At 39.0% G+C, this 16690-nt stretch overlaps 1 protein-coding gene across 2 annotated transcripts in view; it reads left to right on the plus strand.

The window, feature by feature from the left end:
• Positions 1-16690, plus strand: part of LOC128006124 (carboxyl-terminal PDZ ligand of neuronal nitric oxide synthase protein) — a 44957-nt gene that overhangs the window by 16477 nt on the left and 11790 nt on the right. For both annotated transcript variants that reach the window (XM_052592717.1, XM_052592718.1), the window contains exons 3-10: positions 3923-4015; positions 4167-4225; positions 4324-4432; positions 4883-5036; positions 5168-5313; positions 7687-7842; positions 9103-9268; positions 12788-13079. In XM_052592717.1, coding sequence (XP_052448677.1) covers positions 3923-4015; positions 4167-4225; positions 4324-4432; positions 4883-5036; positions 5168-5313; positions 7687-7842; positions 9103-9268; positions 12788-13079 — 1175 coding nt within the window. The remainder of the gene's footprint in view (positions 1-3922; positions 4016-4166; positions 4226-4323; positions 4433-4882; positions 5037-5167; positions 5314-7686; positions 7843-9102; positions 9269-12787; positions 13080-16690) is intronic.

Raw genomic sequence — 16690 nt, forward strand, 5'->3', positions numbered from 1 at the left:
TTGAATATTTCGTTTCATGCAGTTTTATTTAGCTGTCTGTAAATGTAAACGATCTGCAAAGTTTTGAAGGCAACAGTGCACAATAAAGTTACTGTCTCTCTCTCTCTCTCAAAAAAAAAAGAATCTACTCTGAACAGCCTAAACGAGTCGTCAGTCTCACTTCTGTGATGGCTTCATGTCACCGTGTTACACATTTGTATTTGTTCATTTTGACCAACTTGACAACTTGACCCACCCTCAAACACTAGCAAGCACTGTACGCAATAGACCAATCACAAAGACTGGGCCATCTAACTAATCAGAGCAGTGTAGGTTCATAGAAAGAAGGTTTTAGATAGACTAATTCTTCAAACTGCTTCGAGCGAATTGTTTACGAATCGAGAACTGAGGTGAAATTAAATGTATATTATGAGAAAACGAAAATGTTTTTTAATGGATGTAAACCTGTTGTAGGAGCATTCCAAAACTATATTAGGATCCTCAAAAATGTAATAAAAAAAAAAAAAAATATATATATATATATATATAATTGTGTGCATGCTGTACTATCACTATCACATAATCCAGGAAGGACAGAGGTCCTTCTATACAGTACATCTTGAGGCATGTGTATAAACATACTGTAAAGGAAGGATGCATTAATAAGTCTGGCCTTTGGATGCTGACATCCACTGCTAATTATACAGAAGGACACATCATGCAGTCAGGATCTGATTCAAGACATGACACGTGTAAGTGGTGTTCAAGGAGAAGCAAGTGAACACGAAGAGAAGGAACAAGAAGGCAAGATACTGTATAGTGTTATATGTATTTGTGTTTATTTTTTTTATTTATTGATTGGTAGTTATGGTGGGTCCCTTATGTATTATTACCTTTCTCACTGTCTCATATGCCATATTCCATAGAAAAGATAGAGCTAATCTACAGTGTATTTTGTGTTTTGTGCAGTTTTGGGATGGTAGTGTTTAGAGTGATATGGAAGAGAAACCGTGAAGGCTGAATGGTCAATTGGTGTGGAGCATTTGACAAGCAGCCTTATTTTGTATTCACTCCCAGCCATGTCTTGTCCGCCGACTCCCAACTTCTTTTCTTTTGCTTTTATTTTGCTTGGTCTAGAGCTGTCCTTGGTCCTAAATAGCTGCATGCATACTAAGTAATGTGCATCTCTGGTCAGAGGACATTCATTTCAGTGCTTTTGACGTTCTGGCTATAGTATGAATTTATAGAAAGCTGTATTGTAGAGTAAGCCATAAATATTGTCCCTTGTGAATTTCCTAGTTAAAATATTAATATAAAATAATATTAACCAGTAAATGGGATGTTGCAAATTTGAAATGTCTTTGGGACATTATGTTGTTTCTTCAATTTATGTGCTGATCCTTCTAATAAAGAAGAAATGAAGTATGGATAATGTACATTTCCTGAAGGTAATAGAATAGTGCAAAAGAATAGTGTTTAGCCTATATAGGCCCACATTTGAAGCCCTGTCTTCTTTACTCTATAATACAGTGTGACTACAAATTGTTAAAAACAGTATATGCCTTATAAGACAAGACCATTACATTTCATTATGTACATATGTGTAAGAATTTTTCAACAATGTTAGTCTATGAGAGATTTATAAACTTTTAACATTTATTGTACTTGATGAATTCATTCTAAATGCTTATATGTTTGAAATGAATACATTTAATTCATGTGAATATGAATTCTTTAAACTATAATGTTTTCCTGAATTCTCCATCAACTGCAACCATTAAAACTAGCACACTGGCAAGACGAGGTTGACTGCTACTTGCAAAAAAGCGCTTGGAAACACTAACCCCCTAACTTTCATTCATTCATTGCATTTGCAATCAAGATATTACAGTTAACCAAACAGATGAGCCATTGCCATTGATTTCCATAGAGTAAATGATGACGGAATTGTAACTTTCGGGTGAACTATCACTTTAACAGATACTGCTGCCCAAAGTAAATTACAAATAGATGAGTAATCTAACACATGTGGTCTAAGTGAATATAAGCACATCTTGTTTTAAAAGAGAGCCATGATGGTGATTAACTCTGACAGGGTAGTTTAAAGTTTTAGCAACTTCAACTAGGGCTGCACGTTCTCAAGTTTTTCATTAACCGTTAACCGAGGCCCTTAGCGGTTAATACTCGGTTAACCATAGTGTGCCATAGTAACCATAACCATAGTAATTTCCGGACATTGGCCGAAAAAAAAAAAGGAATGTCCGACAAAATGTTATCTCTCCGGTCAAATTGTCCTATTAAAACAATCTGAATTTGAGAATAAGCCTAAAATGTATAAGGCAAAAGGTAACAAGCAGACTCCGCGGCCGCCTCGCTAAGGCTATGACTATGTTTGACACGTACAATATTTGAAAATCGATAATTATTTATTTATTTATTTAAATTACATTTATATCTGAATTTGTCAACCTATAGACTTTCAAATATCAAAATGTCATGAATTAATATGTATTTTTGTACAAAATGACATATAAACATATTTTCCTATTATACTTTGCCTGGAAACGCTTCCAACAAGGCGTCGGTTCTATTTCTAGCATGCACGCGTCGAGCCGCGCGTCTCACGCAGGCAGTCGACAAGCTCTAACCTGTTAACATGGGAACCGAATTAAAAACAGCCACGCCACGCAGCTGAGATGCTTTCGCCACGCATCCAGTGTGTCCTGACCGGCCTAATGATGCCCGGGTGTTGGCTGTTGAGATTACAACAACGAGGTTGTACTTGAAGTATATCTAAGCACTGTATTGCAATACTTGCATTTTGCCCCGTCACTCGTATTAGCCCGCTTCATATTAGAAAAATGACTTCTTCTTGTGGACATTACAAATGTCTGGGAGCGCTCTGGCGGTCTCTGGTGGTGCAAAAATGTATTACAACTAAATTCAATGCACGGCATTGACGTCACTTAACCGAGCAAAATGTTTCACTCGGTTACACAATTTTTAACGGTTAATCGGTTAACCGGTTAACCATGGACACCCCTAACTTCAACACACTCAAGCTCTTCAGCAAGACTAAAGGTTTGTCATATGCACCCGTGGACAGACCTGTCATGTCCTTTTCCTGTAGTAAATCTCATAGAGTCTTTATGCTTCCACCATCACTCCTTGTTTTCCTCTGACCTACAAGAGATGGACAGATCAGCGTAATGTTCCTGCGAATGAGTGTAGCTTTCTCGGTTCAGTCCAGGACTTGACTTCAATAATGAATAGGTATACTTTCAGCAGAAACGATTCATATCCAACTCAAAAGAGTTTCAAATAACCAAAAAATTTAAATAAGGTCAATCTAAATTATTAAGATTGAAGACATTTGTTTTAAAATAAATTAATACTGTTATTTAACAAGCATGCATTCAATTGATCAAAAGTGACAGTATAAACATTTATAATATTACACAAGGTTTCTATGTCAAATAAATACTGTTTTTTTATATATATTTTTGTTACTTTTATTCATCAGATGACACTGAAGACTGTAATGACAGTAAACACTTAAGCAGTAATGGAAGATAAAAATCAGCTTGTCCATCAAAGGAATAAATTACACACCATAAAAGATAACAGTCGCACATTTCTACATCAATTTCAGCTTTTTAAGAAAGTTGTTGTTTATTAAAAATGCTTCATTATAGTATAATTTGAACCAGGCTCTCAGGGCAAGACTGATTGTTGATTCATCGGTTTCCATAATTTAGCTGTTTAGGTGCTAATGAGTTCCGGATTGGTCCCAGTACTTCAGTTTGCATTTTAAAGTTTTGGACATTGGATGTTTTCTTTGATCTTTTAATGGAAAACTTTAGAATAGGCAGCTGTGTTTTGGTTCTGTGATTGTTGACAGATTTTTTTTTTTTTTTTTAATCACTTTGCTTTTTCCTTGCAGTATGAGTTCAAGGCAAAGAGCATGAAGAAGAAGAAAGTGAGCATAGTGGTCTCAGTAGACGGGGTCAAAGTGGTGCTGCGCAAGAAACCCAAGGCATGTGTGATGTCATCAGCTCTACACCTCTGACATGACACATGAACATCATTATTCTGTGTCAGAATTACAGAACTAAAAATCTGAAGTTTATATTTTTGTCCACATTCATAATGAGAGTCCCTGACATTTGCCTTGTTTTGACCTCAAGAGGAAAGAGTGGACGTGGGATGAGACCAAGATGCTGGTTATGCACGACCCCGTATACAGGTGAGACACGCAGAACATATAACAAAATAAATTGTATTTTGACCTAATGTCTTAATTTTTCACCTATGCTTACCGTTTTCTCTCCTGTTTGCTCTAAGGATCTTCTATGTATCCCATGATTCTCAGGATCTGAAGATTTTCAGCTACATTGCTCGTGATGGATCCAGCAGTTTGTTCAGATGCAATGTATTCAAGTCCAAAAAAAAGGTAGAGCAGTCTCCTTTCACATAGGATTAATATTCTTGCCAATTTTTTTTTTTTTTAAGTTTGTCTTGTCCTTGATCAAGTGATGAATTTTGTACAGGGCCTTAACCTTGATACTCTTCACCTATTTGTCTGTTGTATCTGCTCTTTCTGTCATTCTTTGCCCTTTGCTTTTTTCATGATATATATATATCACACATATATATATGTGTGTGTGTGTGTGTGTGTGTGTGTGTGTGTGTGTGTGTGTGTGTGTGTGTGTGTGTGTGTGTATACACTGTATAATAATTTATATTAATATTGTTTATAATAAATTCTACACTCCACATATAGTTTTTATTTTAGAATTATCAAATTAAAAAAATGGGGGTATTCATATATTGTATTTTATGTCTGTATAAGATTCTACATTTCTCTTAATCTCTGTAATCTTTTAACTTTCTCCTCTCTCAGAGCCAGGCCATGCGCATAGTGCGGACGGTCGGTCAGGCGTTTGAGGTGTGCCATAAGCTGAGTCTGCAGCACGCTGAGCAGAATGCAGATGAACAGCCAGACGGCCCTGCAGACGGCCAGAGCGATCAGTCTGGAGAAGAGCCCAGCCCTGAAGGTGAGACCATGCCATCAGAGCATTAATGCATAAAACATGTCATAATAGAGTGAATCAAATCTGTGAAGTACATTGTTGGTAATTGGTTTCTTAAAGTAATCATATTCTTGAAATGCTGCTGTTGTTTACAGCTCCTCATCTGACAGGCACGGAGCACGGAATGGATGATGTCACTGGAACGGAGTCACTCTGCACAAAGCTCAGTGAGCAAGCTATGGATGATATCCTTCAGAGTCTGTCAGAGCTCAGCATGGTGAAACCTGGACAAACCCTCCAGGTGAGAGCGATCTGGAGTATGAGTATGACTGAGTGGATTGTCCAGAAGAGAAGCTCTTACATCATTTCTCCCCACAGACGTCTGTCAAATATCGCTCGTCAGCTGGAAATAAGGCTGTTTATAAATGGAAGAAAGCCCTTTGATCTTCTTTCACTACTGTTTTTCCCCCTTTATCTAAACCTTATTCCTCCTTCTGGGTATTCAGTGATAATGTAATGTTTCCCCTGGACTGCACATTACTTTCAAAATCTTGTAGAAAATCATGAATCTATCTAGAAATCATGTGGTTAGGTCAGGATTTAAAAAATATATGTATATTCCTTTCACTGAGATTTTCGTGGCATGGTGTCTTTATTTTAATTTCACTTCTCATTAGTGTAATGCATCTGCATGTGTAACTTTTGCTCATTATTCTCAGTGGTTATTATCATTTTTTCTGATCTTATTTGGACCACTGTAATAGTGTAAAAGATTACATATATTTTTACCTACTATTTCATCAACGAGTGTCTCATTTATAGATAGGCTGCAACACTAGCTACAATAAAACAATAATATTGTCAAATATCATTTACATTTCAACATTTGTATTATTATCAATGTAAAAAGAAGTACTACTTAATATTTTTGTGGAAACCATGATACCATTTTTTCCCCCAAGGATTCTTTGATTAATGCATCCTTGCCGAATAAAATTGTTAATTTCAAACTTCTTACTGACTCAAAACTTTTGAGATGTAGTGTATTATTAGAGTAAATAAAAGCAAAAACATTATTTTAAAAAAATCAAGGAATTTAAACATTTAAACAAATCAATTCAACAGATATTACCATGATATATAAATGCTTTTTAGACTTTAAATAATATATTATTGTTGTTTTACATTTGTATTATTATTTATTTATTGTTGGGTACTTGTCATGAATTTAAAGGCAAACTGTGATTTTGCTGCATGTCGATGTTTAAAAGTTCATATATCATAAAAGAGAGCCATAAGGATTATTCAGTTTAAAAAATTCTAATTAAAAAAATTGTTTGATGTTTGATATCTCTCCATTGTTCATTACAAAAATTCCCAGTGCAGAAAGGATAGCTAGCCTGAAAGCAGATAATGCATTCAGTCCTTTTACAGTTATTAATTTAGCAGCAATCACATTCTTAATGCATTCATGTATTCCTTGTCTAGCAAACACCAAAATCCAGTGGTGTTTCATTAGCTTTGTAGCTAATGTTCATGACAAATGAATCTACTGGATAGATGAAGACAGAATGGGAACATTCATTGTTGCAGCTTCCGTTTTTATGCTTTTATAAAAATGTAGTTGTAAATTATTATCTCTGTGCCATCCTACTTATGGAAGGCATTCCTGTGTGTACGGTGGAGATAATGGACATGAAAAGATTTCATGAACGTTTTAATTTTGGCAGTCTGACTTGCTTTTGCAGACGTGCTCACTCTGATGTACCCCTGAAATAAAACCTCCAGCTCCTCCTGGTGGTTAACATCAGAAATCACACCATTTCAATTTTTTTCTTTTCCAGGGAAAATGGTCGAATTTTGTTTAGTTTATTAACTGTACAAAAAAAATTATGCATAAATATTATACCCCAGAATGCCTCAATTTATCAATAATCAAGATGAACAGAAGTTGTGATGACTGTGATTAACCAATCAGTCTCTGGTCCCCTTTGACTCTTGAAGAAAAAAAATTATACAGGTTTGGAACTCGGGGAGTGTAGATAGTGATATATCATTTTCGATTTGGGGTGAACTATTCCTTAAATGTCTAAATACTGTCTATGGAAATCTTTAAATGTACAAAGGTTTATGTAATGATAAATGGTTAGGAATAAAAAATAAAGGTTTTATTAGGTAATGCATTAACAAGAAAAAAAAATTAAATTGTTAACGTTAAATTGTTAACGTAAAATACAACTGTTCATTATTAGTAAATGCAGTGCAACCATACTGTAAATTTTATCCAAAATATAATTAGGTGGGTGAGAAAGCAGAGAGAGTTTCGGTGTTTAAATCCCTAGAGTCATGTGTCTGTCTCAGATTTTAACAGACAGGGTAAAGCTACTTAGAGAAAGTTTGTTTCTAATTTTAGTTTCTCTCTCTCTCTCTCTCTCTCTCTCTCTCTCCGTGTGTGTCTTTAGTTGTGTCTAAGTGTACATGATCCACTTCTCAAGCAAGCACTTGATGTGTCCTTTTCTCCTGTGGATCCACATATTAAAGTGCTCTCCCAATGCAAACACATGCACAGTTATCAACCCTTTCGAAGATGATGTTTCAAATGAGAATGTTTTAAGATGCAAGTCGTTTGTTAACATTGGTTTCCCTCTCTCATTTTCTCATCTTTATCTATCAGTCTTTACAAGGCCAGGAGGGTGTCTCTCCCTACACACTATCTCCCAGCAGCCCTTGCTTTCCTACTCTCACACCTTTGGCCACCCAACACCACCTGCAGTTCCTCCAACAACAGCTGCTACAGCAGCAGCAACAAACACAGATCGCTGTAGCACAGGTAAGACATCATTTCTACCCTTTTCTGGCTCTAGGAGGCGCTACAGCTCTATGGGACATGCAGCAGTTGATTCCGTGTTACACCATCATCTAATCTACTATTATCAGAGTAGATAGAACAAGGCAATCATCTCCATGCATTTGCCTGTTCTTATATTGAGTCATTTTTATCATTCTGTCTCTGACTAATGATATTAGATCTCATTTGGAATACTGTATAGGCTTCAGATGCTGTTATGGTTATAATGTGCTGTCAGAGAGAGAGGAAGCTGATGTACTCTCAACTCTGATTCAGCACAGTCATGCTACTGTAGAGCAATAGCTTGGATAATGATATTGACATACAATCACCACCTGCCCGGGGAAAAATGTTGTTGCTCAGAGATTGGTCTTTTATATCTCTGTAGATTTCATTTTTAGTTTCTTTTGGGTGTTAACAGGATTTCAAAAATTAAAAGTTAATTATAGCAGTTTATAATTAAAACTTTGAAATTTGATTTAATTGTGTATTTGCTTTTTGTTTTGTTTTTTGTTATTGGCACAGTTCTTGATATTGTTGGGATCTCTTTTAAAAGTCTACAGGAGTGGTTTTCTAGGGAGCCTCAGCACACTTGCAATACAAATCCATGAGCCAATAATAAGCCATGAAGAACATTCATTATGGAACTTAATTATTTTAATGTTCCCAGTCCAATTTAAAGCAATTAAAAAAGTTTCAAAATAAGCAGCTATGTCAATTATTATTTTATTTATTTACATGACTCCTAGTTTAAGTTTGAGATATCTCTTTTGTTGACCTTTAAATGTTGTCATCGACAGTAAGGGGGTCTTAGAGACAAAAAGGTGGAAAACCACTGCTCCAGAGGAGATTACTGGAATGTTTTCTCACAATGTGTTTTCTGTTTGCTCTCCATTTATCTAATTGCTATCTAGGAGATGCAACTGAGATATTAAAGAGATATTGTTTTCTTTCCATTGGGCTGAATTTCCCAAACAGTTTCACAAATGATGAAGACAACGAAATAAAGCCACTGCTGAAAGCCAATTGAAAATGATCAATTAATAGAATAATAAATTAAAAGCTTGATTAATGTAATTGCTACTGATACACCAAAAACTAGTTGGAGAATCAACTCTATATGACTTGGATTACCTGAACTAAAATTCACTTCACTCACTACAGTCCTCAACTCATATATTCATCAACTCATCTTCGGCTGGCATGATTCCCTTGTCTTGATTAATTGTGTTTTTGCTGTAGGTGCAGCTCCTGAAGGATCAGCTGGCCGCAGAGACGGCTGCTCGCATGGAGGCACAGGCCAGAACTCACCAGCTGCTGCTGCAGAACCGAGACTTACTGCAACATACTGCCCTGCTGGTGAAACACCTCAGCCAACTGGAGATCAGAGTCAGTGGAGCCACACAGAGTAAGACACATATGTGTAAACACAACACTCCCCAGAATCCTGAAGAGAGCTACAATGATGGGAGACTAAAGTCACTCCCATAAAACATCACAAGTTATTTCATAAAATGAGTGTCTCTACACTCTAAAACAAATAAAATATTTGAATATTTTGCAGTAATCTTAAAGATATAATGTATTTAAATTGATAATCAACATAATTAATTGTTTAATATTGTACCATTATTTATGATTTGGTTATTGTCTGTGCTTTATAAATACCTTCATTATTTATTTATTACTGCTTAAAATGTAGTGTTGGCATTTAAAAAAATATTTCCCAATATTGCTCTTGTTACTGTATTTTTTGTTTTAATGTATTTTTGCACTTTTTAATTGTAGTGTATATTAACAAGAATTTTAAGCACATAATTTGATTTGCTTAAATGTATTTTTGTGATTTCTGAAAATATTTTTGTTGTTGTTGTTAGACAAACATTATGTTGCTGTGATTCATCTCTTAGCTACTTTTTTATAATATATTTCTACAAAAGAAATCCATCCATCCATCCATCATCTTCCACTTATCCGGGGCCGGGTCGCCAGGGCAACAGTCTAAGCAGAGACGCCCAGACTTCTCTCTCCCTAGCCACTTTCTCCAGCTCTTCCAGGGGAACCCCGAGGTGTTCCCAGGCCAGCCGGGAGACATAGTCCCTCCAGCGTGTCCTAGGTCTTCTCCGGGGCCTCCTCCTGGTGGGACGTGCCTGGAACACCTCCCTGGGAAGGCATCAAGGAGGCATCTGAAATAGATGCCCGAGCCACCTCAGCTGGCTCCTCTCGATGTGGAGGAGCAACGGCTCTACTCTGAGCTCCTCCTGAGTGACTGAGCTTCTCACCCTATCTCTAAGGAAGCGCCAAGCCACCGTACGGAGAAAGCTCATTTCGGCCGCCTGTATCCGGGATCTTGTCCTTTCGGTCATGACCCACAGCTCATGACCATAGGTGAGAGTAGGAACGTAGATTGACCGGTAAATCAAAAGCTTTGCCTTACAGCTCAGCTCTTTCTTCACCACGACAGACAGGTACAGTGACCGCATTACTGCAGAAGCTGCACCGACCCGTCTGTCAATCTCCCGTCCCATCGTTCCCTCACTCGTGAACAAGACCCCAAGATACCTGAACTCCTCCACTTGAGGCAGGAACTCTCCACCAACCTGAAGTGGGCAATCCACCCTTTTCTGACTGAGAACCATGGCCTCGGACTTGGAGGTGCTGATTCTCATCCCAGCTGCTTCACACTCGGCTGCAAACCGTCCCAGTGCATGCTGAAGGTCCTGGTCTGAGGAGGCCAACATGACAACATCATCCGCAAAAAGCAGCGACGAAATTGTATGGTCCCCAATCCGGACACTCTCCGGCCCTTGGCTGCGCCTAGAAATTCTGTCCATAAAAATTATGAACAGAACCGGTGACAAAGTGCAGCCCTGCCGGAGTCCAAACTTCACTGGGAACAGGTCTGACTTACTGCCGGCAATGCGAACCAAGCTCTTGCTCCGGTCGTACAGGGACCGAACAGCCCTAAGCAGGGGGCTGCCGACACCATACTCCCAGAGCACCCTCCACAGGATTCCACGAGGAACACGGTCGAATGCCTTCTCCAAATCCACAAAACACATGTGGACTGGTTGGGCAAACTCCCAACCCTCCAGCACCCTGGAAAGGAGTTTAGAGCTGGTCCAGTGTTCCACGACCGGGACGAAAACAACACTTTTCCTCCTGAATCCGAGGTTCCACTATTGGCCGAATTCTTCTCTCCAGTAACCTGGCATAGACTTTCCCGGGAGGTTGAGAAGTGTGATCCCCCTATAGTTGGAACACACTCTCCGGTCCCCCTTCTTGAAAAGAGGGACCACCACCCCAGTCTGCCAGTCCAGAGGTACTGTCCCCAACCGCCATGCGATGTTGCATAGGCATGTCAGCCAAGACAACCCCACAACATCCAGAGATTTGAGGTACTCAAGGGGTGGATCTCATCCACCCCTGGTGCCTTGCCACCGAAGAGCTTTTTAACTACCTCGATGACTTCAGCCCGGGTGATGGACGAGTCCTCCTCCGAGTCCCCAACCACTGCTTCCTCAACGAAAGACAAGTTGGTGGGCTTGAGGAGATCCTCGAAGTATTCCTTCCACCGCCCGATGATATCCCCAGTTGAGGTCAACAGGTGCCCATCTCCACTGTAAACAGTGTTGGTATGGCACTGCTTCCCCCTCAAGTACCCCTCCCAGGGACTCCAAGACGGCGGGGTAGTCCGCACTGCCGTTCAGCCCGTAGGCACAAACGACAGTGAGAGACCTATCCCTGACTCGAAGGCGCAGGGAAGCGACCCTCTCGTTCACCGGGGTGAACTCCAACACATGGCGGCTGAGCTGGGGGGCTATAAGCAAACCCACTCCAGCCCTCCGCCTCTCACCATGGGCAACTCCAGAGTGGTAGAGAGTCCAGCCTCTCTAAAGAAGTGTGGTTCCAGAGCCCAAGCTGTGCGTGGAGGTGAGCCCAATTATCTCTAGTCGGTACCTCTCAACCTCCCGCACAAGCTCAGGCTCCTTCCCCGCCAACAAGGGGACATTCCACGTCCCTAAAGCCAGATTCCGTGTCCAGAGATTGGGTTGTCGGGGGTCTCGCCTTCGATTGTCGCCTGATCCACTATGCACCGGCCCCTTAAGCTCCCTCCTGCAGGTGGTGAGGCCACAGGAGGGCGGCCCCACGTCACTCCTCCGGGTTGAGCCCGGCCGGACCCCATGAGCGGAGGCCCAGCCACCAGGCGCTCACATACGAGCCCCAACCCAGGGCCTGGCTCCAATGTGGGGCCCCGACTGCGCGATGCCGGGCGACGTCTCGGTCCTTGCTGTTTTTGTCGACATAAAGGGGTTTGTGAACTGTTCTTAGACTGTCCCGTCACCAAGGACCTGTTTGCCTTGGGAGACCCTACCAGGAGCATATAGCCCCAGAAAACATAGCTCCCAGGATCATTCGGGTACTCAAACCTCTCCACCACGGTAAGGTGACAGTTCAAGGAGAGGTACAAAAGAAATGAATGGGAAAAATACTTGGGTAGTCACTGTTATGCGCTATTACAATCATAAACACACACATGCATTTTTTGGCAGGCTGGGATGTTATTGAGTTGTTTGGTGTACACTAATCTATTTCAGAGTTTAGTGCAGGAGTTTATTGGGTTTGATTCATCAGCACTAGGCTCCATGCAGAATTTCACTTTCAGAAAGTGTGTGTGTGTGTGTGTGTGTGTGTGTGTGTACGGTATGTGTGAATACATATGCTTATACCCTTAAGTGTCTGTCACTGAAGAGCTACTGTATGGCCATTAGCATTTTTTTTCCAATCATAAGCTTAATTTACATAAGCATTGAAATTCAAAAACTTCTGTAGGTATGATATCCCCATCCTCTATTGTTACTGACTGTTTCAAGTTGGCTATTAAGACCTTGACTTCATGTCTCAAACTGGAATTTGTATCTTCTAGAAGAAGAATCACCATGGAGTAGCGTGCCCCCTCGTTCTCACTCTCTGAACCTGAAGAGCCTCTGCACCCCTTGCTCGGACCAGCCCATCATCTCCACTCCAGCAGGACCACCAGAAAATCCTCCTGTTTCCTCCCACGCTGAGTCCTACCTCAATCTGCTCAACCTATGTGGTGCACCCACCATTACAGCCAATGGGAAGCCAGCGAGTGCAAGAAGTGAAGCAGGACTGGATGTAGCAAGAAGGGATGTTGCTAAGCTAAAAACACAGAATTCAACAGCGCTTGATGAGAGGTAACAACACAAGATAATAGCACTTAAATTGACTTATATACAGATTAATTTGTTTTAGTCTGCCATACAAAGATTTGCAAATAAGGGTGGCCCTTATTAGGGGGTACATTTTTTATTGGAAATATTAACCTCTCACCCCCTCAATAATCGCAATAAGCTTCATGCTTTGTTACATTTTAATAAACAAGTATCAGCAAAATTCATAACTAAATTTAAACTGAAATAAAAATACTGTTTTGGCGTTCTTTAGCACCTCAATTCAAGAAGCATGTGAACCCAACAAATCTCTCTTTACTACTATAGCATGAAATATACATGAAATTACATCAAAAGGTATTTTATAAGATACAGTACATCTTACTAGAATGTCTCATGTAACTGCTCATTCAGTGTTTGAAAAGCTTGTAATCAATGCCACGTAAAAATATCTGCTTCAGAATAACCATTCAGCATCCATAAACTCATCCATCGTCAGCTACAAAAAATAACTATAAAGAGGAGCATTTTTGCTCAATTTATGCACTATATTGCATATTCATAGTTTTACTTAACTTGTTACATGAAAGAATGCAAGGAGCTAATGGTAAATTTCAACACCTCCTATATAACTGCATGTTACTAATGAAGAAAAAGAGACTGGATGTGTACAGGACATATGACTACATTTATAAGATGCATTGAGGAGGAGCCCAAACTACACTCAATGGTCAAGTGATGCTGAAATGATTATGGTGTGCGACATTGGCACAGACTGTGTATAATAATTAATTCTTTGTGACTGTATAATTCTTGATTTGGAAAAGACATTTAGTTCCCACTTTAAGTGGACCTAGTTCCCAGGACATCTACAAGATGGATTAGAATGCTGATAAAGACAAGAAAAGATGAGACATAAACAATGCGATACAATGTTTATTTATGAAGCACATTTAAAACAACCAAAGTCGACCAAAGTGCTGCACAGAAAATGCAAAAAACAAGTCAACAAGATAATAAACAATAAAACACAAATTATAAAACACACACTTTAAAATGGACAAGGTTAATTCAAATAAAAGATCATTGCACAGCAAGTCATAAAATAGTAAATGCCAAGGAGGAGAAATAAGTTGTCTTCAACTGTGGAATATAGGCAAGGCAAGTCAAGGCAAGTCAAGGCAAGTTTATTTATATAGCACATTTCGTACACAATGGTAATTCAAAGTGCTTTACATAAAAGAAAGTAAATTAATCATGAAGAAAAATAATAACAAAAATAAATCAAGCAATTTTAAAAACTTTTATAATGACTAAAAATTTACTTAATTAAAATGAATTTAAAAACAGTTAGAAAATGATTTTACATAAAAAAACAGTGAAAATATAGTGCAGTCCGTTCAGATATTGCACAGTGCTCATTCAATAAATGCACAGCTAAACAGGTGAGTTTTAAGTCTAGATTTAAATGTGACTAGTGTTTTAGCACATCTGATCTCTTCTGGAAGCTGATTCCAACTGCAGGCGCCATAGTAACTAAAGGCAGACTCCCCTTGTTTTGTGTGAACCCTTGGTATTTCTAACTGACTCGATCCTAATGATCTGAGTGGTCTGTTATGTTTATATTGAGTGAGCATATCTGCAATATATTTCGGTCCTAGGTCATTTAGTGACTTATATACTAGTAAAAGTACTTTAAAATGAATCCTAAATGTAACTGGTTCTAGTTAGAATCCTGGCAGCAGCGTTCCGGATGAGCTGCAGCTCTCTAATGGTCTTTTTGGGAATGCCGGTGAGGAGCCCATTACTATAGTCCACCCTGCTGGTGATAAAGGCATGAACAAGTTTCTCCAAGTCTTGGCTGGAAGAAAAACATCTAATTCTTGCAATGTTTTTTAAATGATAGTATGCTGATTTAGTTACTGCTTTGACATGACTACTGAAACTAAGGTCTGTCTCCAGAATCACACCAAGATTCCTGACTTGATTTTTAGTTGTTTGACCCCTAGAGTCAAGGTATGCATTCACCTTGAAAACGTCATCATTGTTTCCAAATTCAATGACTTCAGTTTTTTTCCTTGTTTAACTGAAGAAAGTTCTCGCACATCCAACTATTTATTTCATCAATGCATTGGCAGTGGGAGTCAATGTGGCTGTAGTCATTTGGAGATAAGGCTAGGTAAATCTGGGTAACATCAGCATAGCTGTGATATGCAATTTGGTTCTTTCTCATTATTTGACTTAGTGGAAGCATATACAGGCTAAACAAGAGCGGTGCAAGAATTGAGCCTTGTGGGACTCCATATGTCATAGACGTCCACTTAGACTTATGCTCTCTTAGACTCACATAATAGCCTCTCCCTTCTAAGTATGACCTGAACCATTTGAGTACCATCCCAGAAAGCCAGACCCAGTTTCCCAGTCTCTTTAGAAGTATGTTATGATCGACAGTGTCAAACTCAGCATTGAGATCTAGCAATACCAGCACCGATATTTTGCCAGAGTCACAATTTAAGCGAATATCATTTATTGTCTTAATGAGTTCTGTCTCTGTGCTGTGGTTGAAAAAAATGTTTCAATCAAAAGAATTTTGATTGAAAATTGTCCAGGTATCCATTTGAGTTTAAGTATTTGTTCAGCTGATTAAAAACGACCTTTTCTATAATTTTGCCTATAGAAAGGAAGATTAGATATTGGTCTAAAATTGCTCAAAATGGTGTTATCAAGATTGCTCTTTTTCAGGTGGGGCTTAACAACTGCAGTTTTTAGGGAGTTTGGAAATGTCCCAGAAAGCAGTGAGGTGTTCATGATTTCTAAAAGATCTGCTTCTAAGCAGTTAAGCACACTTTTGAAAAAAGATGTGGGAAGTGTGTCAAGATAGCAGGTTGACGATTTTAGGTGGTGCACTATGTCTTCCAGAAATTTGCTATCAGTTGCTTCAAAAATAGACATAGTATATTTTTGATATTGTGGCCGAATCTGTCTGACCTCTGCATTACTTGAGGATGTGCTAATCACCTTCCTGATATTGATAATATTCTCAGAAAAGAAGGAAGCAAACTCATTGCATTTGCTGTCTAAGAGCATTTCACTGGGAATATATTTCTTAAAATTAATTCCACTTTACAGCTTTAGCAGATTACCGATAGGCACAAAGAGAGTCACTTTAAATTTCATGACACTTGTAGTTTGTCTTTTTTTTCCATTTACGTTCAGCTTTTCTACAGGTCTGTTGGAATGAACGAGTGAAATAATTTTGCCAAGGTATTGGATTGGTTTTTTTTTTTCAACTTTAGTGGTGCAATAGTGTTTCAAATATTAGAACAGGTAGCATTGAATAGACGTAGATGTTTATTGGCATCCAAGTGTTACGTAGAGGATTTGATATCCTGATTAGCACTGAGATGTACGTACATGGAGGAAAATTTGTCACTTGAACTGTCAGTGATGATTCGAATCCATCGTGGAAGAGGAGAATGTCCATGAGTTTTCCCATCCAATGGCATAGTAAACAATACTGGTTTAAGATTAGACAAGCCTGCATCATCGATAATAATGTCCAACACTGATAAACCACGGGATAAAAACAAGTCCAGAATGTGGCCCTGAACACGAGTTAGTCCAGACACCCATTG

Source organism: Carassius gibelio, chromosome A5 (assembly GCF_023724105.1).
Source record: "Carassius gibelio isolate Cgi1373 ecotype wild population from Czech Republic chromosome A5, carGib1.2-hapl.c, whole genome shotgun sequence".
Lineage (NCBI taxonomy): Eukaryota > Metazoa > Chordata > Actinopteri > Cypriniformes > Cyprinidae > Carassius > Carassius gibelio.